The 23,651-nt window shown below is 36.9% G+C and overlaps 1 protein-coding gene across 3 annotated transcripts in view; it reads right to left on the bottom strand.

Annotated features, from left to right (window-relative positions):
• Window positions 1-23,651, bottom strand: part of SLC35F3 (solute carrier family 35 member F3) — a 532,744-nt gene that overhangs the window by 119,319 nt on the left and 389,774 nt on the right. For all 3 annotated transcript variants that reach the window (XM_072647511.1, XM_072647510.1, XM_072647512.1), the window contains one exon: window positions 8,815-9,139. In XM_072647511.1, the coding sequence (XP_072503612.1) occupies window positions 8,815-9,139 (325 nt within the window). The remainder of the gene's footprint in view (window positions 1-8,814; window positions 9,140-23,651) is intronic.

Raw genomic sequence — 23,651 nt, 5'->3', positions numbered from 1 at the left:
TACTACTACTACTACTACCACTACTACTACTACTACTACTACTACCACTACTACTACTACCACTACTACTACTACTACTACTACTACTACTACTACTACTACTACTACTACTACTGCTACTTCTACTACTACTAGTAGTACTGCTACTACTACTACTACTACTACTACTACTTTTTGGTCTGGACTTGTGATCTCATCAATGTAGGAATCTCTGTGTGGAGGCTTATCTCACAAAGATGTAAACAACTCATCTCTAAATATGGTCTTAGAGAATTTTCTGAGCGTACTCTGAAGTTCACTGACTTGCCTATGGCCACACAGTAAGTATGTGTCCGAGGTAACACATGAACCTACAGCTTCCTGATTCCAGGGCTGCTCCTCTATTTGCTATGCTCATCTGTCTGTCTGTCTATCATCATCATCATCAACACCATCACTATTGTAAGCCTAGATTTCATGCCTTAGTTCTGCATTCAAAGATTTTGACTCAGACATGTATTTCCAAGGCTTATAATACCAAATAGTTGTTTTGGCTTTGTGGGCAAATCCAGTATGTGCTTAATTGTGCACTAGATCATAGACCTAGCCCTTACAGACCATGAGAAGGAAGTGAGACAAGTCATTTTCTCTCCTTTTCCATCTTAAAATTCTTCTGTGAGTCCTTAAACCAGAATCAATGGACTAGCTTTAAGAAAGGGACATTTAAAGGGAACAGAACAAACAACTGTCATTACTGCATCCTTTACTGTCTGGAAGCTATAAGATATCAGAAAGTTTCGACTTTTGCTTATGAAAACAAGTCCTTGATGGTAGTAGTTTCTGAAAGACCTTTGACAAGAGACCAATATCAGACTGGATTGTGCCTCCTTATGTTGTAAGATCCTAAAGGATGCACCTGGTCATCAAAGAGAAGAGTGTTCCATGATGCATAAGGCATCACTGGGAAAGTATTGGGAGTTAAAAGAATGAGCTTTTGTGTGAAATTGAGCAGTTTGGCATTATTAAACACATTCCACTATGTGTATCTGAGTGTATACACACAGACACACACACTGGAGAGGTGCTCTAGATAATAATAACTTGCGCATATATATACACATATATATTATATATATACACACATATGTGTATGTATGTATGTATGTATGTATGTATGTATACAGTACTTTAGGGCATCTATAGGTACAGTGGATTAGAATGCCAGGTCTAAAGTCAGGACAACTTATTTTCCTGAGTTCAAATCCAGCCTCAGACACTTACTAGATGTGTGACCCTGGGCAAGTCACTTCACTCTGTTTGCCTCAGTTTTCTCATTTGTCAAATCAATTGGAGAAGGAAATGGCAAACCCCTCCAGTATCTTGGCCAAGACAGTTCCAAATGGGGTCACAAAGAGTCAGACATGACTGAAATAACTTATCAATGACATATAATAAGGTTTGCAAAGTGTTTTACATGTTATTTCACTTTATTTTCTCAACAACTTCGTAAAATAGATATTATTATTATTATCCACATTTTACTGATGAGAAAACTGAGACTGATAGAAGCGAAGTTCTTTGTCCAGGGTCACAGAGCTAGGAAGGATTCGAGACAGGTCTTTCTGACTATAAGTCCAGTGCTCTCTCCGCTACATTGTCAAAAGGAGATAGACAATGAATTGGCTTCAGAATTTAATAATGGAAGGAGACTGGCCTGGATTATGTTATAACAGAATGCTATATATCTCTGTATATATACATATATATATATATATATATATATGTATGTATGTATGTATGGAAATGTTATAATGCTCTCTTTGATTCCAAACCTTTTGTTATCACATAAGGTCACCTTTTTTTTAAAACACTAATACTTCTTTAAAGAGGACATGTGGAGATACATCATGGAACATCCTGATCTTAGAGAATGAAAGTTACAAACAACCCCAAAGGCAATAGAAATTTGCAGAGTGAGCATAGATCGCACCATGATGCCAATGGTAGCTTGCATGAGACAAGTGCTATTGCAGCCAAGATATGTAAGACCAGAAATAAAATTAATTGGGCAGGTAGCAAGAGTGAGAGGCAGCAGACAGATAATGGGAATAGCATTTGGGTACTCCTGAGATAATAGAAGAATGAAGTATGGTCTTCTACCAATAGATCTTCTATTTGGGATTAATGAAAGGCAGGGACATGAGTCATATGGAGCGGAAGGGTCACGGTCTGTATCAGTTGAAAAGGTAGCTCTCCTGATGAAATCACAGTGCCAAAGTATCAAAACCCCTCTCAGAGTTTTGCAAGTAGAAGGTACTGAATAAATGGTTGATCAATTGAATTATGGGATGACATAAAATAAACAATAAATATTCTTATTCTTATTTTCAGGGCCATTAAGATGCATAAGAGCTTCTGAATCTCAACCAATAAAGCAACCTATAATATATATTTTGTTTCTATTATTGCTCAGTTCAATTAAATAGACTTTTGTTAAATGTCTACAAGGTACAAGGCACTGGGAATACAAAGGCAAAACAAAAGACTCTGACCAAAGGAGTTTACAATATATTAGGGAGACGAAACATATGTGAAAGTTAGTAATAATAATGATGATGGTAATAACTATGATTAGCATTGAAATACTGCTTTGAGGTTTGCAAAGAGCTTTCACAAATATTATCTCATTTGATCTCCATAACAATACTGGGAAGTAGGTGTTATTATTAATCCCATTTTACGGAAAAGGAAACTGAGGCAGAGAGAAGTTAAATGACTTGCCCAGGGTCACACAGCTAGTGTCTGGGGCTGGATTTGAATTCAGATCTTGACTACAAATCCATCCTTCTATCTATTGTACCATCTGTGTGCCTCAAATAAAAAACACACATAGAGTAATAATACAAAGCAATTTTAAGAAGGTCTGAGCTCTCATAATGGAAACATCAGTAAAGAACTAGTGTAGAAGGTGGCATCTGAGCAGGGTTCTGAAAGAAACTCAGGAAATACTGATTTAAATTAAGAATAAAAGTTATTTTAAAAAATGGTGATCCCAGTGTTGACAATGTCCCTCTTAGGAGCACATGTTCACTCTCAACACTTTTTTCAGGGTCAGTGCTAGATGAAGCAGCTAGATAGCTCACTGGGCTTGGAATCAGGAAGAATTAAGTTCAAATTTAGCCTCAGACACAGGGCAAGTTGCTTAACCTCTCTTTGCAGCAGTTTCTCCAATAGAAAAATGGGGACATACATGAATTGTTGGGATTCCTAAGGAGAAGTACTCTGATAGCAAGACTTCTATCTATCTATAGCAGCAAGATACCTGCTCCATTCAGGAATCTCAAAACTTTGCACAAAAAGGAATTTCTCTTTATGAGAAAATTTGGGGGATATGTCTTAGAATCTGTTTCAGAGAAGTGAAAGTATTTTCCACATGGCCTCAGTAATTTTTCCTCTTAAAACATCCGTAACAGCAATATTAACATGATTGTTTATTTTTTCCTCATTTTGGAATTTATTTAATATTTTATTTTCCCCAGTTACATGTAAAAAAAAAATTTTAACATTCACTTTTAAAACTTTGAGTTCCAAATTCTCTCTCTTCTTCCCTCCTCTCCCTCCCCTTCCGTTCTTCCCCTCCCCCATTGAACAGGCAAGCAATTCAATAGATATTAACATGATCATTTAAACAATTACTAATCAAAATAATGTCTAGTGAATGTAAATACCAAAAGGTGGGAATCCTCAAAGTGTCACTGTGTACTCTGGTATTATACATATCACAAAATTGGAATACAACTCTGTGATAAAGAGTTTCAGTCTGAGTCCTTAAGGGTTCACATTAATATAAGCTAGCATCTATTTCTCACTTACGATTTTTGTAAAGCATTAAAAATGCTTTACAAAAATTTTCTCACTCACTTCATATTCATAATGACCCAATAAAGTAGGTATCATTGTTATATCTCCATTTCACAGATGAGGATATTGAGGCAGGCATCATTGACACAGCTAGGAGGCATCTGAAGAAAGATCTCAAGTCTTCCTGACTCCAGGTCCAGTATTCTATTGTGCTGCTTAGCTGTCACAATCAAAGAGGATTAGTTCACCTCTTTAAATACCATCAAAGAATTTAGGTAAGGCTGTTACTGAGGGACAGTGGAGAATCATGATTAAACATGGTCTGAGCTGCAGGGTATATATGAGAGCCATCAGAGATTTAATGTGTTTTTTCCCTCTATGGTGCGACTTGGTATGAAAAGGTAATCAGTCTATTAAAACCAGCTAATACTGACCTATCTGGTAACGATGAAAACTTCAGAGAAAATAAGCATCATACTATGAAGAAAACATCTTTCATTTTTTCACCAGCTCAAGTTTCTTGTGAATAGATTCTTCCAACTCAGGGCTCAAGGTTCTTCATCTATATATCTCTTTAGAATTTCACTGTTTGCTCCAGAAGTTAGTCTGAACAAAAATTTGTTGATAGTCTATGTCTTGATGCTGTGTGTAAAAGTAATGACACTGGGATCTCTTGAAAGACAGAAAATGAAACTGTGATGAAGGAAGAAATTGATAAAAGATGTAAAGATCTGTCAGTCCCTTTTGGTATAATAAATGAATTAGGTATCAAAATATTGAAAGATAGTCTCCAAATTGAAATCCCCAATTAAACATTTAAAAGGAAATTTTTTAAAAAAAATTAAAGGTGAGATTAATAAAATTGAGTGTAAGAAAACCACTGAATTAATAAATAAACTAGGAGTTGATTTTATTTAAAAAACAATAAAATAGATGCACTATTGGTTAATATGATTTTAAAAGGAGAGAAGAAAACCCAAATCACTAGTGTTAAAAATGAAATGGGCGAATATGCAACTAATGAAAATGAAATTAAAACAATTTTGAATTATTTTGCACAATTACATGCCAATAAATTGAATTAAGTGAAATGGAATGGTGGTGATGGAATACTACTGAGCTATAAGAAATGATGAGCTTGTTGATTTTAGAAAAATATGGAAAGACTTGTATGAAATAATGAAGAGCAAAATGAGGAGAACCAAGAGAACATTGTGCACAGTAACAGCAATATTGGTCTAAGAACAATTTTGAATGAGTAACTCATTTTAAGTATTATCAAATCAACTACAAATGCCCTATGAAGGAAGAAGCTACCCACTTCCAGAGAAAGAACTGATAAGTAGATGTATAGCATGAACTTACTTATATACATGTTGGTGTCTAATGGTAACTTTGTCTAGGGCAGGGAGAAAAGGAAGGATGGAGAAAAAAAATACATAGCAGAGAACAAGAGAAAGCCTGGAAGCACAGAAAAGGAGGCTAGCTTTGAGAATAATGTGTAGTATTTATTACATACTTTTTTTAAAAAGTAAACTGAGATGGAAATTCATACTTTTCTATTGGATCCTTTTTTTAATGTTGTGCTGTATACATGGAAATGTTCTTTTTTGTCTTTTTGTATTTAAGTTCAAAATGTATAACAAAAAAAGGGAAAAATATTGTGGCATCTTTGTTATGACACTAGAGAATGCTGGCTCCCATCTTTAGTAAAACTGGCTAGCCTAGGTCTAACTAGGATAATTTATCCTTCATCATCCATTGGTGTCCAAAACCACTTCAGGCAATTTGTCCTTATCTCTCAGCTGCAGCTTATTTCTCTAGTTAGGGAGAGACCTGCCTATTTGATAGCTTTTGAAGCTAATAAAAGGAGAAGGTATTAATTTGCCTCACTGACTTTCCCTTGTGGCTAAAAAGGGTTCCCATTTTTCTCCCTAGCTCTTGGTTAAAATTTTCTCTTTTCAGCACAAAGGAGCATCTGTTCAACTGACTCTCTGGATCATTTTCTGCAATGAAAATAAAACATGAAAGAAGACTTGGGATTACTTGCCTTTATTTCTGATAGTTTCAAACCTAGTACGTAGAGTTCCTTAGATTGGTCATTTAAAAAAAATATTGCCTTTGTTTTAGTGGAAAGAGCACTGACTGGAGTCAGAGGTCTTTGGTTCCAAATCCCACCTCTAACACTCATTACCTGTTCTTCTTGTAGAATAACGTCACCATCGTTTATTAGTGATCCAAAGTATGAATTCATTTCAGGGTACACTGGTCTGAGGTCCAAGTTAAGGGCCCTCTCACAAGGGATCCATTCATATTTTCATTCTCATTTTCTCTCTCTCTTTCTCTGTCTCTCTCCCTCCATTCTCTCCCACTCTCCCACCCCCTAGTTACCACCCTATTCATTCTCACGAGTGAACTTAGTTTCTATCATTAAAATAAGTTTAAGGATGAAACATAAATACTACGGAAAATAAATATTTAGGGTTTATGCCCACCTTTCACATTGGTGCCACGATAGTTTAAAATCTAAGACTTTCTTTAGGTGTATGATTTAGAAGAACCAAGACTATCCTATCAGGTCTGCTTTTCTAATAGTTCTTTATTAGGAAAACAGTACTTGTTCCTTAAAAGTAAACAAACCTATGAATGGAATGCTTCTGCGCCATAAGAAATGGTGAAAGGGCATTTTCAAAAAATCTCGAAAGTCTTGGAAGAATTGGTGCATAGTAAAGTGAGAAGAGCCATAAGAGCAATTTGTACAGTAACAAAAACACTGTAAAAACAACTTAGAAAGACCTAAAAACTCTGATCAATGCAATGACTAGCCATGACTACAGAGGAAGAATGTTACCCGCTGCCTGAAAAAAAGACAAAGGACTTAGGGTACAGAATGAGACATATGTTTTTGGACATGGACAATGGGGAAATTTGTCTTGCATATTTGTTATAAAAGAGTTTTTTTCTTTCTTTTTTCTTTCTCAGTGGAGGAGGGAGCTTGAGAGAGAATTAAATACTTACTAATTTAAAAAGATAACAAATTTAAAGTCAACATGCCAGTCAGAGCAGGGGTTAAAAGGAATACAAACTCCTAAGCTTAGTACTCCTGTCAATACCTGTTATAAATTGTTCTTATCTAAATATTCACTTTTCTTTGGACCTAGAAGAAGGCATTATTTTATTTTCCTGGCCTGGGCTGCCTTAGAATCTTTTCATAGTATCTGGTGAGGTCTGTTCTGATCTGTGCTATTCCACTGATTTTTGCCATGAAAAAGAAGCTACTCCAAGGACACGTTTCTTTTCCTCTGGGAACGTGAACTATTGTGAATTTCTTTCCATCATAGACAGCCCTGGCCCTTCTCCTAAACCACAGACCCTCTACTTGTTATCTCCACTCTTTCTGAATTCCCTTTTCAAAATGGTGGCATTTTTGGCTCAATTGTCTAACTCACTCACCCAGAATCTTTTTCTCTAGATGAATGTTTCCTTCATTTCATAATGTGATTTCTTAAAGGAAATTCCTTCTCCCTGAAGCTTCCAAATATTTTAAATCATTAAACAAAGCAAAACATGTTTTAAACAAGGCATTATAAACTACTTTGCAGCTTAAATGCATACCTTTAAAGAGGTTGATGCTGGTAAGTAGTTTAGCGAGAATTACTGTCTTGTCTTGCACCCTTCACCCAAATCTAGTCTTTGATTCATACCTTATATGGAGGGGAAGTAGTGCTTCTCGTCTCTGATATCTGGTTTCTTTTTATCATATTCTCTTGATAAATTGTTACAATGAACTCAAAATGAGAAAACATCAAAGAATTTTAGAAGCTGTTATGTTTTGGTAGCACCAGAATGATCACATATATCTTGAGTTGGAGAGAAGAAAATATTTAAGTCCCTGCTTTCTGAAAACTTTATGGATAGTAAACATTACTGCCATAGTGTGTATACATTCCAAAACACCAAAGGTCAACAATGATTTCAACATGCTGTTTTGTTCACCTTTCCTTGGTACTTTATGGGATTAAGCCAAGGTGAGCAGTGGAAGTTTTGTGGAGTAGCCCCTGAGGCTGAACCAGAACCTGAAGGAAAGGAGGACTAGAGCACCTCGTGGGGAGAAGAGAATTCTGATTCTTCACAACTTGAGTTCTTTCATTCAACCATTTCAAATCCCACCATTCATGCCTTTTTCATGCCTTTCCTTGATCTATGCTATTCCAAAAGAGAACTGAGATGAAGAACAGATTATGGCAAATCTGTCTTAGAAGGGAAGCTTGTAGTATGATTTGTGAAATCAGAGGATTATGGTTGTAGAGTTATAAGGGGTCTTATTGGCCATCCAAGCCACTGCTCCTCCCCCATTTTACAAAGAAGGTTACTTAGGCACAGAGAATTTATATAACCTGCCCAGGGCCCCAGAAGTTCTAAGTATCAAAAGTAGAATTTGAGCCCAGATCCTCTGTCTCCAAAGCAGGTATTCTGGATAAAGCACTGGACTTGAAATAAGAAAGTCCTAAATTTGAATCTGGACTGAGGCACTTAAACTATGTGACTTTGGGCAAATCACAAAACCTTTTTTAACCTTTGAGAAAATGATAACACCAATTCACAGGGTCTTCTATATCTATATATTTCTATATATCTCTATAATTTTGTAAACCTTAATGGGCTATGTAAATGCTAGTTTCTAAAAAAAATTATTCCTTGTGAGGACCAAGTGAGATATATGTAAAGTATTTTGTAAACCTTAAAGGGCTATAAAAATACTAATTGTTATTATCATCATTATCGTTATTATTTACCCTCAACAAGCCCCAAACTTTCTTTCTTATGCAGCCTAGACAACAAACTCAAATGCTGTAACAACATGAAGAAAGTGGTTCATCCATCCTCAATTCTTAAAAAGGATTACCGGTTCTTATCCAATCACCTAAACACATAAGACCACAGAAAGGGGTTGGATCACAAAGTCCTCCTTACCTGTATCTTTGCTTTAAAGACTGTTTCTCCGTGGATTTGCAAACATGCCCAGCATAGTACAAAGGAAAGAATAAAAAGTTCCAGTTGGTGGCGAACCATGTCAGGGTAAAAGGGGCATCAAACTTCTTGAATGTCAGCTTGGCGAGTTGTGTGGACCCTGCCCATGAGGAACAGATGCACAAAACCACTGCCACACCCCAGAAAAACTTCTTGAGCTGCTCTCTGGAACATTTCCAACAACAATGGCCAGCTCTCCCTCCAGCCTCCACTCCAGCTGGCATTTGGGTTTCTGTTGGGGCTGGAGAGTCTCGAGGGCGCTCATCCCCTGGGGAAAAAAAATAGCAGGTGAAGGTTAAGAGGGATTCATAGACTGCACCAGAAGGCCTCCCTCAAGACTTTCTCTCTCCACAAGGTTGGGAATGGAGTGCCTGGGGGCTGTGGCCTGAAGCCGGAACTCATTTGCAAATGCAGTTAAAAGGGGGCAGTTAGGGCTCATGTGAGAAGAGGAGGAGCACCTGATCAATGGCACTCTGCTGGCAGAAGTAGAATATATATTCCTCTATCTTGAGAACACACATATTTAGCTATCAATGTGTTGACTCATGTACCTTCATGTATATGTTATTTAAGGGAGCTGCAATAAAGATCCACATTCTGCTTTATGCCTAAATATATAAAACAACAGTCACTCCTTTCCAGTTGATCTAACAAGCCTCCTATACAAGCAGGCCCCCAGAAATTCCCCTCTTTGCTTCTCTTCTTAAAAACCACAGTTTTATACAATCTAATCAGCTCTTTTCAGAGCAAAAAATCTAACCTTTTTGTGTGTCATGGATCCCTTTGGCTGTCTCGGGGAGCCTATGGACCCCTTTTTAGAATGTTTTAGAACTGATAAAATATTTTGTTGTCATTTAGCCTTTTTCAGTTATCTAACTTTGTGACCCCATTTGGGGTTTTCTTGGCCAAGATGCTAGAGTAGTTTGACATTTCCTAAGAAGGCTCACTTTATAGATGAGGAAACTGAGGCAAAGAGGGTTAAGTGGCTTGCCCAGGGTCATATAGCTAGTAAGATTTAAACTCAGGGAGATGACTCTTCCTAACTCTCGGTCTGGCACTTTATCCCCTGTACCACCTACCTGCCCTAAATAAAATATATAGGATTACAAATAAAACGTATTATATTAAAACAAAGACACGATTTACCCCCCATCCAAGTTCATAGACCCTCTGAAATCTATTCATGGAACCACTGAGTTAAAAAAAATTCCTGAATTTATAATTGACCTCAGACACTTACTAGCTGTGTGATCCTGGGCAAGTCACTTAACCCTGCTTGCCTCAGTTTCCAAAACTGTAAAATGAGTTGTAGAAAGAAATGGCAAACCACTCCAGCATCTTTGTTAAGAAAACCCCAAATGGGGTCATGGAGAGTTGGACACAACTGAAAAACACCTAAACAAAAAAGGCCTCCCATGTGTATTATATTTCATTGTATGGAATTGGCCCACTTGGTAGGGGCACTAGCTATATTCATACAACTACAATAAACATTCTACTTCTAGTAAATCATCAAGTGAAAAACATAGCATCAGAATTCAGTTTTGCCAAGCCCGCTATCAGGATTTCTTCTGTTACTCTATGGTTTTCTTTGTAGAGGGCTGATTGATTTCTTTCTTTACAGGCTAACTACCCTTCCAAATCCACCTGTTTAACCAGCCTCTGGGAAGGGCGGAGAAAGAGAAGGATTATGAATAATTCAGGTTAGTGTTTCATACCAACCTGAGAAATGAAAGGCCTATCCCAACATGGAGTAGATGATAGGCTAAGGAAAGAAGAAATTATATTTTAGGTACTCCTGAGTTGTCCCTTCACTGTATGGGATTTGCTCATTGCCTTGAGATAAATGACCAAATTCTAAGGCACAGCTACTTTAAACTGTAAACTCAAAATATAGTCCAATTTATATATGGATTATCTAACATCTCGAATTATCTAACCTCCACTCCCCTTGGTGTGTATAAATAAAAGTGTTGTGATTTAGTTAGATAAAAACACCTTTTCTTATTGTTGTACATGGGAGAAAGTGGGTATTTTACGCTGCTAGTTTTATTGTTAAAAAAATCCTTACAAGAGCCATAACTGGAGGGAGCAAAAATCAATGTATAAACGAAAGACTATTTTACAGTACCGTATGCATTTTTGCTGAGCTTGAATGACTGTGGCTAGAGTTAAGTGTGGTTCTTGGTTTAATTGCCTTACATTTTCAGAAGTAAAATGCATGAACAATTTCTATTATGGTCTAATAAATTTATAAAAACAGGAGTGATTGATTTGGCAGAGGCATCCAAATGAAGGCAATGGGCATTAAATAATTTAATTTACTATTGCTAAAATGTTTGGATTGAAGAAGTTATCTCCAGTGTGCATTTTTCTAGACCATTTTGCCAAAGAAAAGTATTAAAAATACACAAATGTGAAATGTAAAGGCATTCATAGCTAAAATGAACACTCTATCCTTTTAAAATAATAATTACTGGGTAGAATAAATACTCATGGAAAGAATCAAAGGAAAACAAGCAAGTACAGCCTACCCCAAACCATTCTCTAGCGATAGAACTTAACTCCAGTCCTAAGTACTTATTATCAGATTTATAGATGAAAGGAAGCTGGAAGCAGTGACCAAAATTCTGGAAGAGAAAATAGGAATTGTGTTCAGTTGTGGGTAGCATGTCTTTAGAAGGATAATAACAAGCTGGAGAGAGTCCAGGGGAGGATGACCAGAATGTTAAAGGGCATGAAGATAATTTCATATTAGGAGCATTCAAAGGAAAACACAGGAAAAGGAAATAAAAGAAAAAATAAAAGAAAAAAATAAAGGAAAAAAATGCTTATCCTGGAGAATATGCCCTCAGGACCAGGTGGGGAGATTATAGCTATCTTCAAGCAACTGACCAGCTGTCATTTAGAAGAGAGGATGCAATGGGTAAATGTTTAAAAGAGGTTTAAGAGGATGTTCAAGAGATTTGGAATTAGTTGAATAGAAAACTATGCTAAATTATATTGTTGTTTGTACTTCATTCTCAGAGAGGACCTTGGCATCAGAAAGGTGATGCCACAACTTGCAAGTGAATTGGATTTAAGTGAGGCAGGGCTGTGCAAAGCTACCACCCTCACCTTCTCCTCCAGAGCCATCTGCCCTGTGGCATGATATAAATTAGGGCAACTAGAGATGGCCCTAGATGCAGTGGGAGGCCTTGACCTTTTAAAACTATTTTCCAGATTTTAGTTTGACTGAGGAAATATCCATTCAGTAATTAAGGCTAGGTAAAAAATGAGACAAAGGCTGGCCTCTTCTATCTAGTAAAACAGAAATCAGTCTGGGAGGGGAAGACCCTCAGGGTTTCTGATCAAAACAGAAACAGTTTATAGAATGTACATGTATAATATACTATGGAAGATACAAACTATATCATAAATCCTGATAATTAGACCAATCCAAAAGTTTTGGATTGCTTTGGGAAGCTGTGAGTCTCTCTCACTACAACTTTTTAAAAAAATTAATTTATGAAATAACATAAGCATTTCCATAACATAGTAGAATTTTTAAAAAAGATAATTGTACATGAAACTGAAAATCTATTATGTACTACTTACTATTCCTTTTAAATATATAATGAAGTTATCATATAATTTTGGTCCCCTCCTCTTTTTCTCTTTCTGTTACCTCCTCTCGCACTCTAGAGATAGCTACCATTAGACTGGCTGTGTGTCTCACAGAAAGATCCTTGTTTAGATACATTGAATTAGATGACTTTTAGTTTCTTCCTCTGGGACGCAAAGATACTATGAATCCAAAAATATTTTCAACAGGTTGCAATGATGACCAAACCAAAGGATGCAAAATTTAATAATTTTACAATTAGGTTCAAATAATCAACTGCACAAGTAAGAATGGGGGAGGGGAACAGTGCTTTTTCAGTATCCTTCATGGAGGAGGAGGAAGGGTGATATGAAGATGGAGGCAGCTGGAGTGACTCCTGAATATCCATGAGTAGAGGCCCTGATTGCAAAGAGATTTTAACAGCTCCTAAATTCAGTTTTATCTGGTGTAATCACGAATGAATCATACAAAGGCACCTAAAGTTCACTGATCTTAGCTAGCATGGAGTATCTAGCTCCTTTTGTTCATAGGAGTATAAAATCCCATGACTCTCTAACATCTCTGGGCTATCTAGAACTGGGGAGTTACCCGAGCTGAGTTGGTTGCCTGGGATTCAGCTATACTGAATTCTCTTGCCTGGATACAGCTAAAATGGGGGACTTAAAATATCAGTGAAGGGGGTGGTATATGTCTTGTTCCTTGCTTATGAGTGATTATGTCCATGTGGATTACATAAAATTCAATTAACTTTGTAATCATCTTAAAATGAGATGAATGTTTTCTTTTTTTCTTTGTAATGCCAAGCCTGACCAACATAGAAGGCATGCATAATTAGATAATAGTTCATATAAAAAGGACCATTTAATGGACTTCAAGTTTAAGTCTTAGTGTGATATGGCAGCCAGAAAACCTAATGTGATCTTTGATTGCCTAAAGTAGAAGGTATAGGAAGCGGGAGAAATTAAATTCTGTTGTGTTCTATTTTGGTTAGGGTGCATTTTGTGTACTGTATTCAACACTGGGGACTACATTTTATGAAAGATCAAGGCAAACTGGAATCTATACAAGGGAGAGAATGGCTAGGTCAAAGGATGGCTAGGCCAAATGGAAAATCTACAGACTGGAAATCCATGAAGGTTGGTTAAAGGAAGTAGGTGTTTGGCTTAGAGAAGGAAACAACGTTGGGGGCAGGGACAGGGAAGGAGAGGTGGGAAATGACATATTAACATGCCAGCTATTTTTAAGTTTTTTAAGGGCTGTCATGAGAAGAAGAACTGGAAGATTATTTTTTTGGCCCCAGAAGACCCAGCTAGGAAAGAGCTGGAAGTTACTGAGAAGCAGATTTGAGTGCAGTGGCAAGGAAAAAAATCCTAACAATTAGAGTTATCTCAAAGTAGGATGGATGTGTTGAATTCCCCGTTTCTGGATGTCATAAAGCAGAAGTTGGGAGGCATTTTTCATGAATGTTGAAGAGTGGAATTGCTGTTTCAGGTACTGATTGGAACAGATTAGAGATATCAAACTCAAATAGAAATAGGGGCCACCAATCTGCACAGGAAGATTCCTGAAAGCTTATATTGTCTCAGAAAATCACACATTAACATATCTATATTCTATTGTATTTATTTTGCTAAATACTTCTCAAATACATTTTAATCTAGTGGGAGTCTTACTTGGATGTATGTATGCCTTAGATGACTTTTGAAGGTCTTTGAAGATTTTACAAGATTTTATGAACTCTCAGATTTTACAAAACTGTGTCTTTTCTTCCCACTAGACTAGTAAGTTTTTTGACAGCAGGGATTAATTTCATCATAAAAGATATGAATATGAAATAAACAAATAATTGATGACTAAATATTAGTTTATATTTCGTTACATAATATTGTATTATATTGTATTATGTACATTTCACATATATTGCTATATAATATTACACGATATAACAGACTATTGCATATCATGTAACAATAATAATTAATTACTACTTGATTGGGAATCTTATCCTATCACTAACAATATATAATGTATATGATATATAATTATATGTACTCATATACATATATGTAGAGAGAATATGTACTTGTGAGCATTTTAAACAAATTAATTAGCATTTATTAAGCCTTTACATGTGCTCATAACTGTGGGGGAGACAGAAGAAGCACAAAACAAACGAAATGAAAACAAGTTGGTTTGGAAAAGTAAGAGGAAATGGAATGCCTGACCAGCGAGAAACAACTTTAGAGAAGCTGTGACTTTGACCGAGATCTTGAAGAATCTGTGGAATTGAGATAAATGGAGAAAGGGAGAAAGTTTCTTGATTGTAGGGAACAAAACAAGAAAAGATGCATGTAAATATGAACTGCAGGGAAGAGTAAAATAGTCTAAGGGATTCCTAATTCACTGTATGGTCCTTGCAACTATGGAAGAAGTGGGAGTTTTAAGCAGGTCTGGCAGGCAAAATGAGACATTGACACCATTGGCAGCAGATGACGGGCACCATGAGACAGGGGATCTCCTCTTTGGACTCTGTCTTGCTCAGCAAGAAAAAGCTCTTCAGTCTAGAATTCCAGTACCATCCAGTCCCCATTGCCCATAACAAGAAACCGCTTACTGATTGATGAGAAAAGACTGGGACAATATGCTAAGTAGAGTTAGCAAAGGTATTAAGTTTCTGTTTTTAGAAATGTAGGAAAAACTCCCCACAATACACATTCTCCAACTTAAAAATTTCAACTCTGTTTTTCAGTCATTTCTAATGTTACTTTTCCTTGAGCGATCCTATTTCTGCTCCTGAGATATAACACAATCCTGTCTTACCAACACTTCAAATTCAATATTTTCCTGAAAAAAATTTTTTACCTCCTACCCTTGCCTCCTCAAGAGACAGGGTAATTAGTAACTGGTAGACCAAATTGATTTCAGGGAGAGTGGAGGGAGAGAGATGGACACTCTTGGATGCTAGCCCCATATGGGAGGCTACCTAAGACTTCTGCTGGGGTGATGGAGGACAATAGAGGTGAGAAGCAGGGCTGGGTGGACAGGGCTGTGGAGAAATTGCCCTGGGGTGTGATCAGCTTGGGGAGGTAGGGATCCATTTGGTAAAATATTATTCTTACCATGTAAGTGCTAAACTCAATTGTTTCTATACTAAAGAAGAAATTCAAGTTCTGTCAGCATACTCTAAATTTCACTGTCCTGGAGCAAAGCCACAGCCACCCTTCTTTGGTTATAACAAACCCCACCCCATCCCAACTGACCCTTTAATTTGCCTTCCATATTTCTGTTAATGACTCCCCAGCCCTTTCAGATGCCTCTGCTAGAAACCCAAAGTTATGGAAGAAGCCTGGTACAGTCGGAAAAATATTTAGTTTGGGTGTCATTGTATCTGAGTTCAAATTTCAGTTCTGTCTCTTACTGCCTGCATGATTTTAGATAAGTCACTTAATTCCTATGGGTTTGTTTCTTTATATGTAAAATGAAAGGATCAGATCAGATAACTTCTATGGTCCCTGTGAGCTCTGGGTCTACGATCTTTTCACTCTTTGCTCCCTTTCTGTTCCTATTTCTAATCAGTAACTGTCTTGTAATGATCTTATCTACCCTTCATGAACCATATGACTTAGCCAATGTGGTTTACTCACCCTGCCCTAGTTCTCCCCTCTCCTTTCCTGCCTTTGCTCTCCTCTCACCAATCTATGGAAGGTTGCTTCTCTACTCAACATAACTGAATGCCTATTTCCTGATTCCTCAATCTTGAAGTCAGCTCTTCTTTCTCTGTTCACCCAATGAATTTTATTTTCATCTATCTTAAGTCACTTTTAACAGTTGAGTTTTTATTATTTTTCTTTGTTTCTTCTGTGTGATGATATAATAATGGCTTACATTTATAACATACTTCACAGTCATAGGAGCCGGAAGGGATTTTGGAGGCCATCTAGTTCAACCCCCTCATTTCACAGAAGAGGAAATTGAGAATCAGGGAGTTTGAGTGACTTTGAATGAAGGTTAAGGTCATACAGGTAATAAGAATCAGAGGAGGGATTTGAATCCAGGCTCTTGACTTCATTGTACCAGTCAACAACTATTATCTTATCGGATCCTCACAACAACCCTATAAGGTAGCAGAGCAAGTATTATGATCCCCACTTTTTGTGAGGGGAAACTGAGGCCTAGAAAAGTTAAGGTTCTTGTCCATAACTCACAATGAGTAGGTGATAGAACCAAGGCTCTTGAGTTTGATGACTATGTCTTGTTCATTTTTTAGTCTTCATAGCCTCTTGTACAGTGTCTTGGATACAGTGGACACACTTGTTGAAAGGAATCAAACCCAACAGATTTCAACTTTTCTGACTACACAAAGATCATTTGAAAATCTAGATTTTTTGGAAGTTCAAACTGTCTGTTATTTGTGATTATTATCCATTTAATTAGGATAAGGATAAGGTCAGGACTTGGGATTTCATTGGTACAGGGAACTTTGGGATAAAGAAATTCCTTCTACCAGTTCTGGAACATTTTCTATATGATGATGGCAAGACTTAAACCCAACTCTTGCTGGCTTTGAGTTTGGCTCTCTATCCACTATCCCATTCTTCCTCCCAGCATTCTAATAATAGCCAACAGTATTGACTTCAGAAGGAAATGGCAAACCACTTCAGCATCTTTGCCAAGAAAACTCCAAAAGGGGTCAAGAAGAGTTGGACATGACTGAAAAGTGACTAAAATAGAACAATGCAACACCATTACAAACAATAACATTTGTATAGCACATTACTGCTGGAAAATACTTTACAGATATTATTTTTATTCTCATAACAACCCTAAGTTGTAGGTGCTATTATTATCATCTTCATTTTACATATGAGGAAACTGAGGCAGACAGGATCACAGAGCTACTAAGTGTCTGAGGTCACATTTAAACTCAAACTTTCTGTCTCTAACTCCAGTCAATCTTGGAGCCACACTAATGAAGAATAGTAATGTAACAAAATTGTTAGCTTAGAGAAAAGCTGTAGGTTCAAGGTAGCTCATATAGGTAATTGTAAATAAGTTAGCTGTTGGTTTACTTCTCTTTTCTGCCCCTTTAAAATCTGCTTAGTGAGACCCTCAGATTGGAAGTCAATTTAGTTCAGTTCACTCCTCAAAGGACTACAATCTAGGAACAAAAACACATCTTGGTTTTTTTTTTAATTTTTAAATTTACTTAGTATTTTATTTTCCCCCATTACATGCAGAAATAATTTTTAACATTCATTTTTAAAAGTTTGAGTTCTAAATTCTCTTCCTTCCTCCTCTCTCCTATTGAGAAGGTAAGGAGTTTGATAAAGGTTATACATATGTAGTCATGCAGAACATTTCCATAATAGTCATGTTGTGAAAGAAAACTTAGACCCCTCCCCCCAAAAAAAACCCCAGAAAAAATGAAGAACTGAAAAAAAGTATGCTTCAATTTATATTCAGACACCATCAGTTCTTTCTCTGGGGATGGATAGCATTTTCATTGTAAGTCCTTCAGAGTTGTCCTGGATCATTGCATTGCTAAGATAACTAAGTCATCTCAAGGGCTAATCATTTTACAATATTGCTATTACCCTATACACAGTACATTTCACTTTGCATCAGGTCATGTAAGTCTTTCTAGGTTTTTCTAAGAGTATTCTGATCATCATTTCTCTTAGAACAAAAATATTCTGCCATAATCACATACCACAATTTGTTTAGCCATCCCCCAGGTGATGAGTATCCCTTCAATTTCCTATTCTATGTTCCCAGAAAGGAGCTGCTATAAATATTTTTGTACATATATGTCCTTTCCCTTTTTGTTTTTTGATATCTTTTGTATTACAGAACTAGTAGTAGAATTGCTAGGTCAAAGGGTATGCAAAGGTTTTTTTTTTTTTTCATGTAAAAACTGCATTCTCTTTATTCTGTATACTTTAATTTCAGAACAAAATAAACATTAACAGCCCAGAATACACAACATTCCACTTCCCAGATCAGGAGAGGGCGAAAAGGGACCCTGTAAGCCCTGTCCTAATACACTGGAGAACAGGAGGAGAAAAACCCCACTAGACATTGGCAGATGGAGGCAGGCAAGGATAGGGCCTCTACCGCTGCTGTGGGAAAACACAGGGAACTATACAGAGGGTAGGGGGTCTGATGCAGAGGTTTGTCTAATCCACCTCCTCTATGTGGGATGCATCTTCATCTCCTTCAAGTGGGGGAATCTCATCAGGAACAGCAGCACTGGGTTCTTCTGCTGTCACCTCATCCTCATCAGTGCCAAGACCTAGTTTTATCGTGGTAAAATCGATTTGAGTGAGTCTGGGGAATCTTCAAGGGAGAAACCTGAAGACAGCAGAGCTGTCTCAAAAAGCAGCACTTCTAAGTCTTTTACAGCCTTGTCGTTCTTGTCAGCCTTAGCCTTCTGCCTGAGAGTGGGGTGATCTGGGTTTATTTGCAGGTGCTTCTTGACCATCATGTGACATATGCAAGGTTTGAACAGGCCTTTGATCATAGCTCCAAATTGCTCTACAGAATGATTGAATTAGATCACAACTCCACCAAAAATGCATTAATGTCTTGTTTTTCCCAGTCCTCTCCCCCAGTTGTCATTTTCCTTTTCTGTTCTATTGTTCACTCTAATAGGTATGAGGTAGTATTGCAAAATTGTTTTAATTTGCATTTCTCCAATCAATAGTGAGCTAGAGCATTTTTTTCATATGACTATAAGATAACTTTGATTGAGTCATATGAAAACTGTTCATATCTTTTGATAATTTTGATCAATTGTCAATATTCTTATAAATTTGTCTCAGTTTTCTATATGCTTGAGAAATTAGGCCTTTATCAGAGAAACTTGCTTTAAGATTTTTTTCAGTTACTATTGCTAACTGTATTTCCATCCATCCTATCCCCCTGCTTATTCTATTCTCTCTCCTTTCACCCTGTCCCTCCTCAACAGTGTTTTGCTTCTGACTACCCCCTATAGACCTCCCAGTCTGCCCTCCCTTCTATCAACCTCCCCCTTCTAATATCCCCTTTTACTCATACTTTCCTGTAGGATAAGATAGATTTCTACACCCAATTAAGTCTGTATGTTACTCTCTACAAAGACACTATTGTGTCCTATCTCCACCCCACCTCCCGTTACACAGCCCTCTTATCCCAAATGAGAATCAACTCAAAACTGGAATGAATAAAATTTTAAATAAAATATTAGCAAGGATACAACAAAATATCACAAGAATCATATACTATGACATATACATTATACACAGAGGGTTAGATTTATACCGGAAATTCAGGGCTGACTCAATATTAGGAAAATTATCACCACATCAATAACAAAAACAACAGAAATCTTACGATTTTCTCAATAGATTCACAGAAAAGTTTTGACAAAATACAACATCCATTCCTATTAAAAACACTAAAAAGCATAGGAATAAATGGAGCTTTCTGTAAAATAAGTAGTATCTATCTAAAACCATCAGCAAGCATTATTTGTAATGGAGATAAACTAGAAACTTTCCCAATAAAATCAGGGATGAAGCAACTATATTCATTACCACCACTATTGTTTAATATAATAATAGAAATGTTAACTATAATAAATAGAGAAGAAAAAGAAACTGAAGTAATTAAAACAGTCAATGAGAAAACAAAACCATTGCTCTTTGCAGATGGTATGCTGGCATACTTAGAGAATCCTAAAGAATCAACTAAAAACTAGTTGAAATAATTAGCAAGTTCAGCAAAGTTTCAGGATATAAAATAAGCCCATATAAATCATGAGCATTTCTATATATTACCAATAAATTCTAGCAGCAAGAGATAGAGAAGTTCCATCTAAAATAATTGTAGATAATAGAAAATACTTGGGAGTTTACCTGCCAAGACAAACCCAGGAACTATATGAACACAGTTATAAAACACTTTTCACACAAATAAGGTCAGACCTAAACAACAGAAAAAATATTAATTGCTCATGGGTAGGCCTAGCTGATAAAACTGAATGACAATTCTATCTAAATTAATTTATTTATTCAGTGCCATAATAATCAAAATATCAAAAATTATTTCTTAGAGCTAGAAAAAAATAATGAAATTCATCTGAAAGAAGAAAAGGAGAAGAATATCAAGGAAATTCATGAAAACAGATGTGAAAGAAGGTGGCCTAGCCATACCAGATCTCAAACCATATTATAAAGTGGTAATCATCAAAATTACTTGGTAACGGCTAAGAAATAGAGTGGTGAATCAGTGGAATAGATTAGATATGCATGGTAGAGTAAGAAATGACCATAATAATTTACTGTTTGATAAAACTAAAGACCCCAGCTTTTGGGACAAGAACTCACAATTTAACAAAAACTGTTGCAAAAATTAAAAAAAAACAACAATATGGCAGAAACTAGGTAGAGACCAACATCTTACACCATATATGATCTAGAAATACAGGCCTACTACCTCTATAATCAGTGTGGGCACAGGACTGCTCAAATACCTACCTTGACCATTAGGTTTAGAAATGAGACATTTGCTTCTTTATCATTCTTCCCTTCCCTCCTTCATTTTTAGCTCTTTGTCATGGACTAACAAACAAATCAATATTATTTTTGTTACTTTGCAGGGTTTGACAATCTGTCCTTTCTCCTTAGTTTTCCTGTACTTTTAAGCTGTAGTCTGACTAGATCCTATTTTCCTTCCTGAACCACTACTCTGTGATACTTCATACTGTCTGCCTCAACCCCTTCTGAATGTCCCTCTCCTGACATTATGCCCACTGGACCTCCTGTTCTAATTTGAACTAATTGTCCTTCATATTAGATATGTATCCTGGAAATTACTTTGTATACATTTTATATTTATTTATATGTATATGTGTTGTTTCCCTCGCTAGAATATGAGCTTCATGAGGGCCAAGACTGCTCCATTTTATCTTTGCATCCCCAGTACCTAGGACAGCACCTGGCACATAGGAGGCATTTCATGCCTTTGAAACAGAACTAAATTAGACAAAAATTTGTCTAAGTATTTACTTTGTGCTAGGCACTGAAGTTTTTGTTTGTTTGTTTTGGTGGGGAAAAGAACTGTGATTTCAACAGTAGAGGAATCTCCCAGTATGAAAACTTTTCTCCCTCAATACAGATCAGCAACACATTTGTTCCTTGTAGTCTTAGGGAGTATCCTGGGGGCTTCAACAGGTTAAATGACTTGCCCATGGTCACAGTTTGTATCAGAAACAGAATTTGCCTCTGATCTTCCCCAGTTCAAGGCTGACTCTTTACTTCCTGTACTATGTTGCTTCTCAGTGTGAAGATACAAAAATGGACACAAGATCCTTGTATTCAAACAGCTTAAATTCAACCAGGAAGGGGTTGGGGATTAAACAAGTGATCATATAAGCAAAACCAAGATAATTTAAGGAGAAAAAGGGAAGGTTTTTTAGAGGAGGTGGCACTTTAGGTGAACCTTGATGGAAGCTAAGGATTTTCAATCAATAAACATTTATTAAACATCTACTATGTGTCATGCACTATACTTAGTGTTGGAGATACAAAAAGAAGCAAAAGACAGTCCCTGTCCTCAAAGAGCTTACAATCTAATGGGGAGGTAACATGTAAACAAAGTAAGCTATATACAGGATAAATAGGAAATAATGAACAGAGGGAAAGCACTGGAAGTAGGGGGAGATGGGGAAGACTTCCTATAGAAAGTGGAACTTTAGCTGGAACTTCAAAGGGGGGAAGTCAGGATTCCAAGAAGAGGAGGAGAGTGTTCTAGGCATGAGGGGCAGCTAGAGAGAATACCCCAGAGCTGAGAGATAGATGCCTTGTTTATGGAACAGCTAAGAGGTCAGTGTTAATGCATCTAAGTCTACATCTGTGGGAGTAAGGTATAAAAATTCGGGACTGGTAGCAGGGGGCTAGGTTATGAAACGTTTTGAATGCCAAACAGAGCATTTTGTATTTGCTCCTAGAGGTAATAGGGAGCCAGTGAAGTTTATTGATTAGTAGTTTATTAAGAGGCAGAAGTGAGGTTTTATTTCATTATAGGCATTGAATTTGGCTCTATAGGCAAGGAAACAGAGAAGAAAATGGGCACATGTGCACTAGATTCAGGAAATACCCATAACCCCTCCTGCTTCTACCCTCTGAATGATGCCATTGGGTAGGATGGGAACCTTTTAAGAAAGCTGGATTAAGGAGAAGAGGCAAGAGCCTGATTCTTTTGTTTCTGGAGGCTGGTTTCTGTTGGAGGACTTCCACATGGTTGGGCTGTGGCCCCAAACAAACATTTTAGTCTGAATCTCCAATTGTTAATGAGAAGGAAGAGTTGTATTTTAGATTTGAATGGAATATTACTTCTTTTTTCATTTGGAAGAGGGTTTTCAAAACTCAATCTTGACTATCAGAAAGAAATGATATACTCCAGATTGCTTTAATATATATTTATTTTGGTGCTGAGTAAAGTGATAGCAGTTGGTCTAGACCACCATATTGGTGTATCACAGATTTTGCTCACCTTACTCTTTTGAGCCTCAGTTTCCACATTTTTAAAGGGAGGAGGTGGGATTGGATGAGCTCCAAATTTTTTCTAGGTGTCTGATGTTTTCTTTAAAGCTGTACAAACTCAAGATGTTTTTGTTGTAAAGTGAGTCTCTAAGGTATCAAATAGAGTTAGGGAGAAAAGGGGAAGCTGCTTATTAGTATATTACATGATAAAATAATTTTCTATTTATGAAGTTCTCTAAGTCCATGGTGAGGTCTCTCCAAAGACTGAGAAAGATATTTGACTTCCTTTTGCATAGAGGCCACCAAGGTTTTCCTGATGTTCTTTAGTGAGCCAAGTTTTAAACTGGAATTAGAATGAAAAATTCTGGCCCTAGAAGGCTGGTTTAAATCTTCTGGGATATACTGCATCAGCAAAAAGCCAATTTTGTATTGCTCTTCCTCCCTTCCTCCCTCCCTCTCTCCCTTCCTCCCTCCCTTTCTCCCTCCCTCTCTCCCTTCCTCCCTCCCTTCTTTCCTTCCTTCCTTCCTCCCTCCCTTCCTTCCTTCCTTCCTCCCTCCCTTCCTCCCTCCCTTCTTTCCTTCCTTCCTTCCTTCCTTCCTTCTTTCCTTCCTTCCTTCCTTCCTTCCTTCCTTCCTTCCTTCCTTCCTTCCTT

Source organism: Notamacropus eugenii, chromosome 2, assembly GCF_028372415.1.
Source record: "Notamacropus eugenii isolate mMacEug1 chromosome 2, mMacEug1.pri_v2, whole genome shotgun sequence".
In the NCBI taxonomy this organism is placed as follows: Eukaryota; Metazoa; Chordata; class Mammalia; order Diprotodontia; family Macropodidae; genus Notamacropus; species Notamacropus eugenii.
The sequence above is the reverse complement of the archived record's forward strand: the minus strand, read 5'-3'. Positions and strand labels throughout refer to the sequence as shown.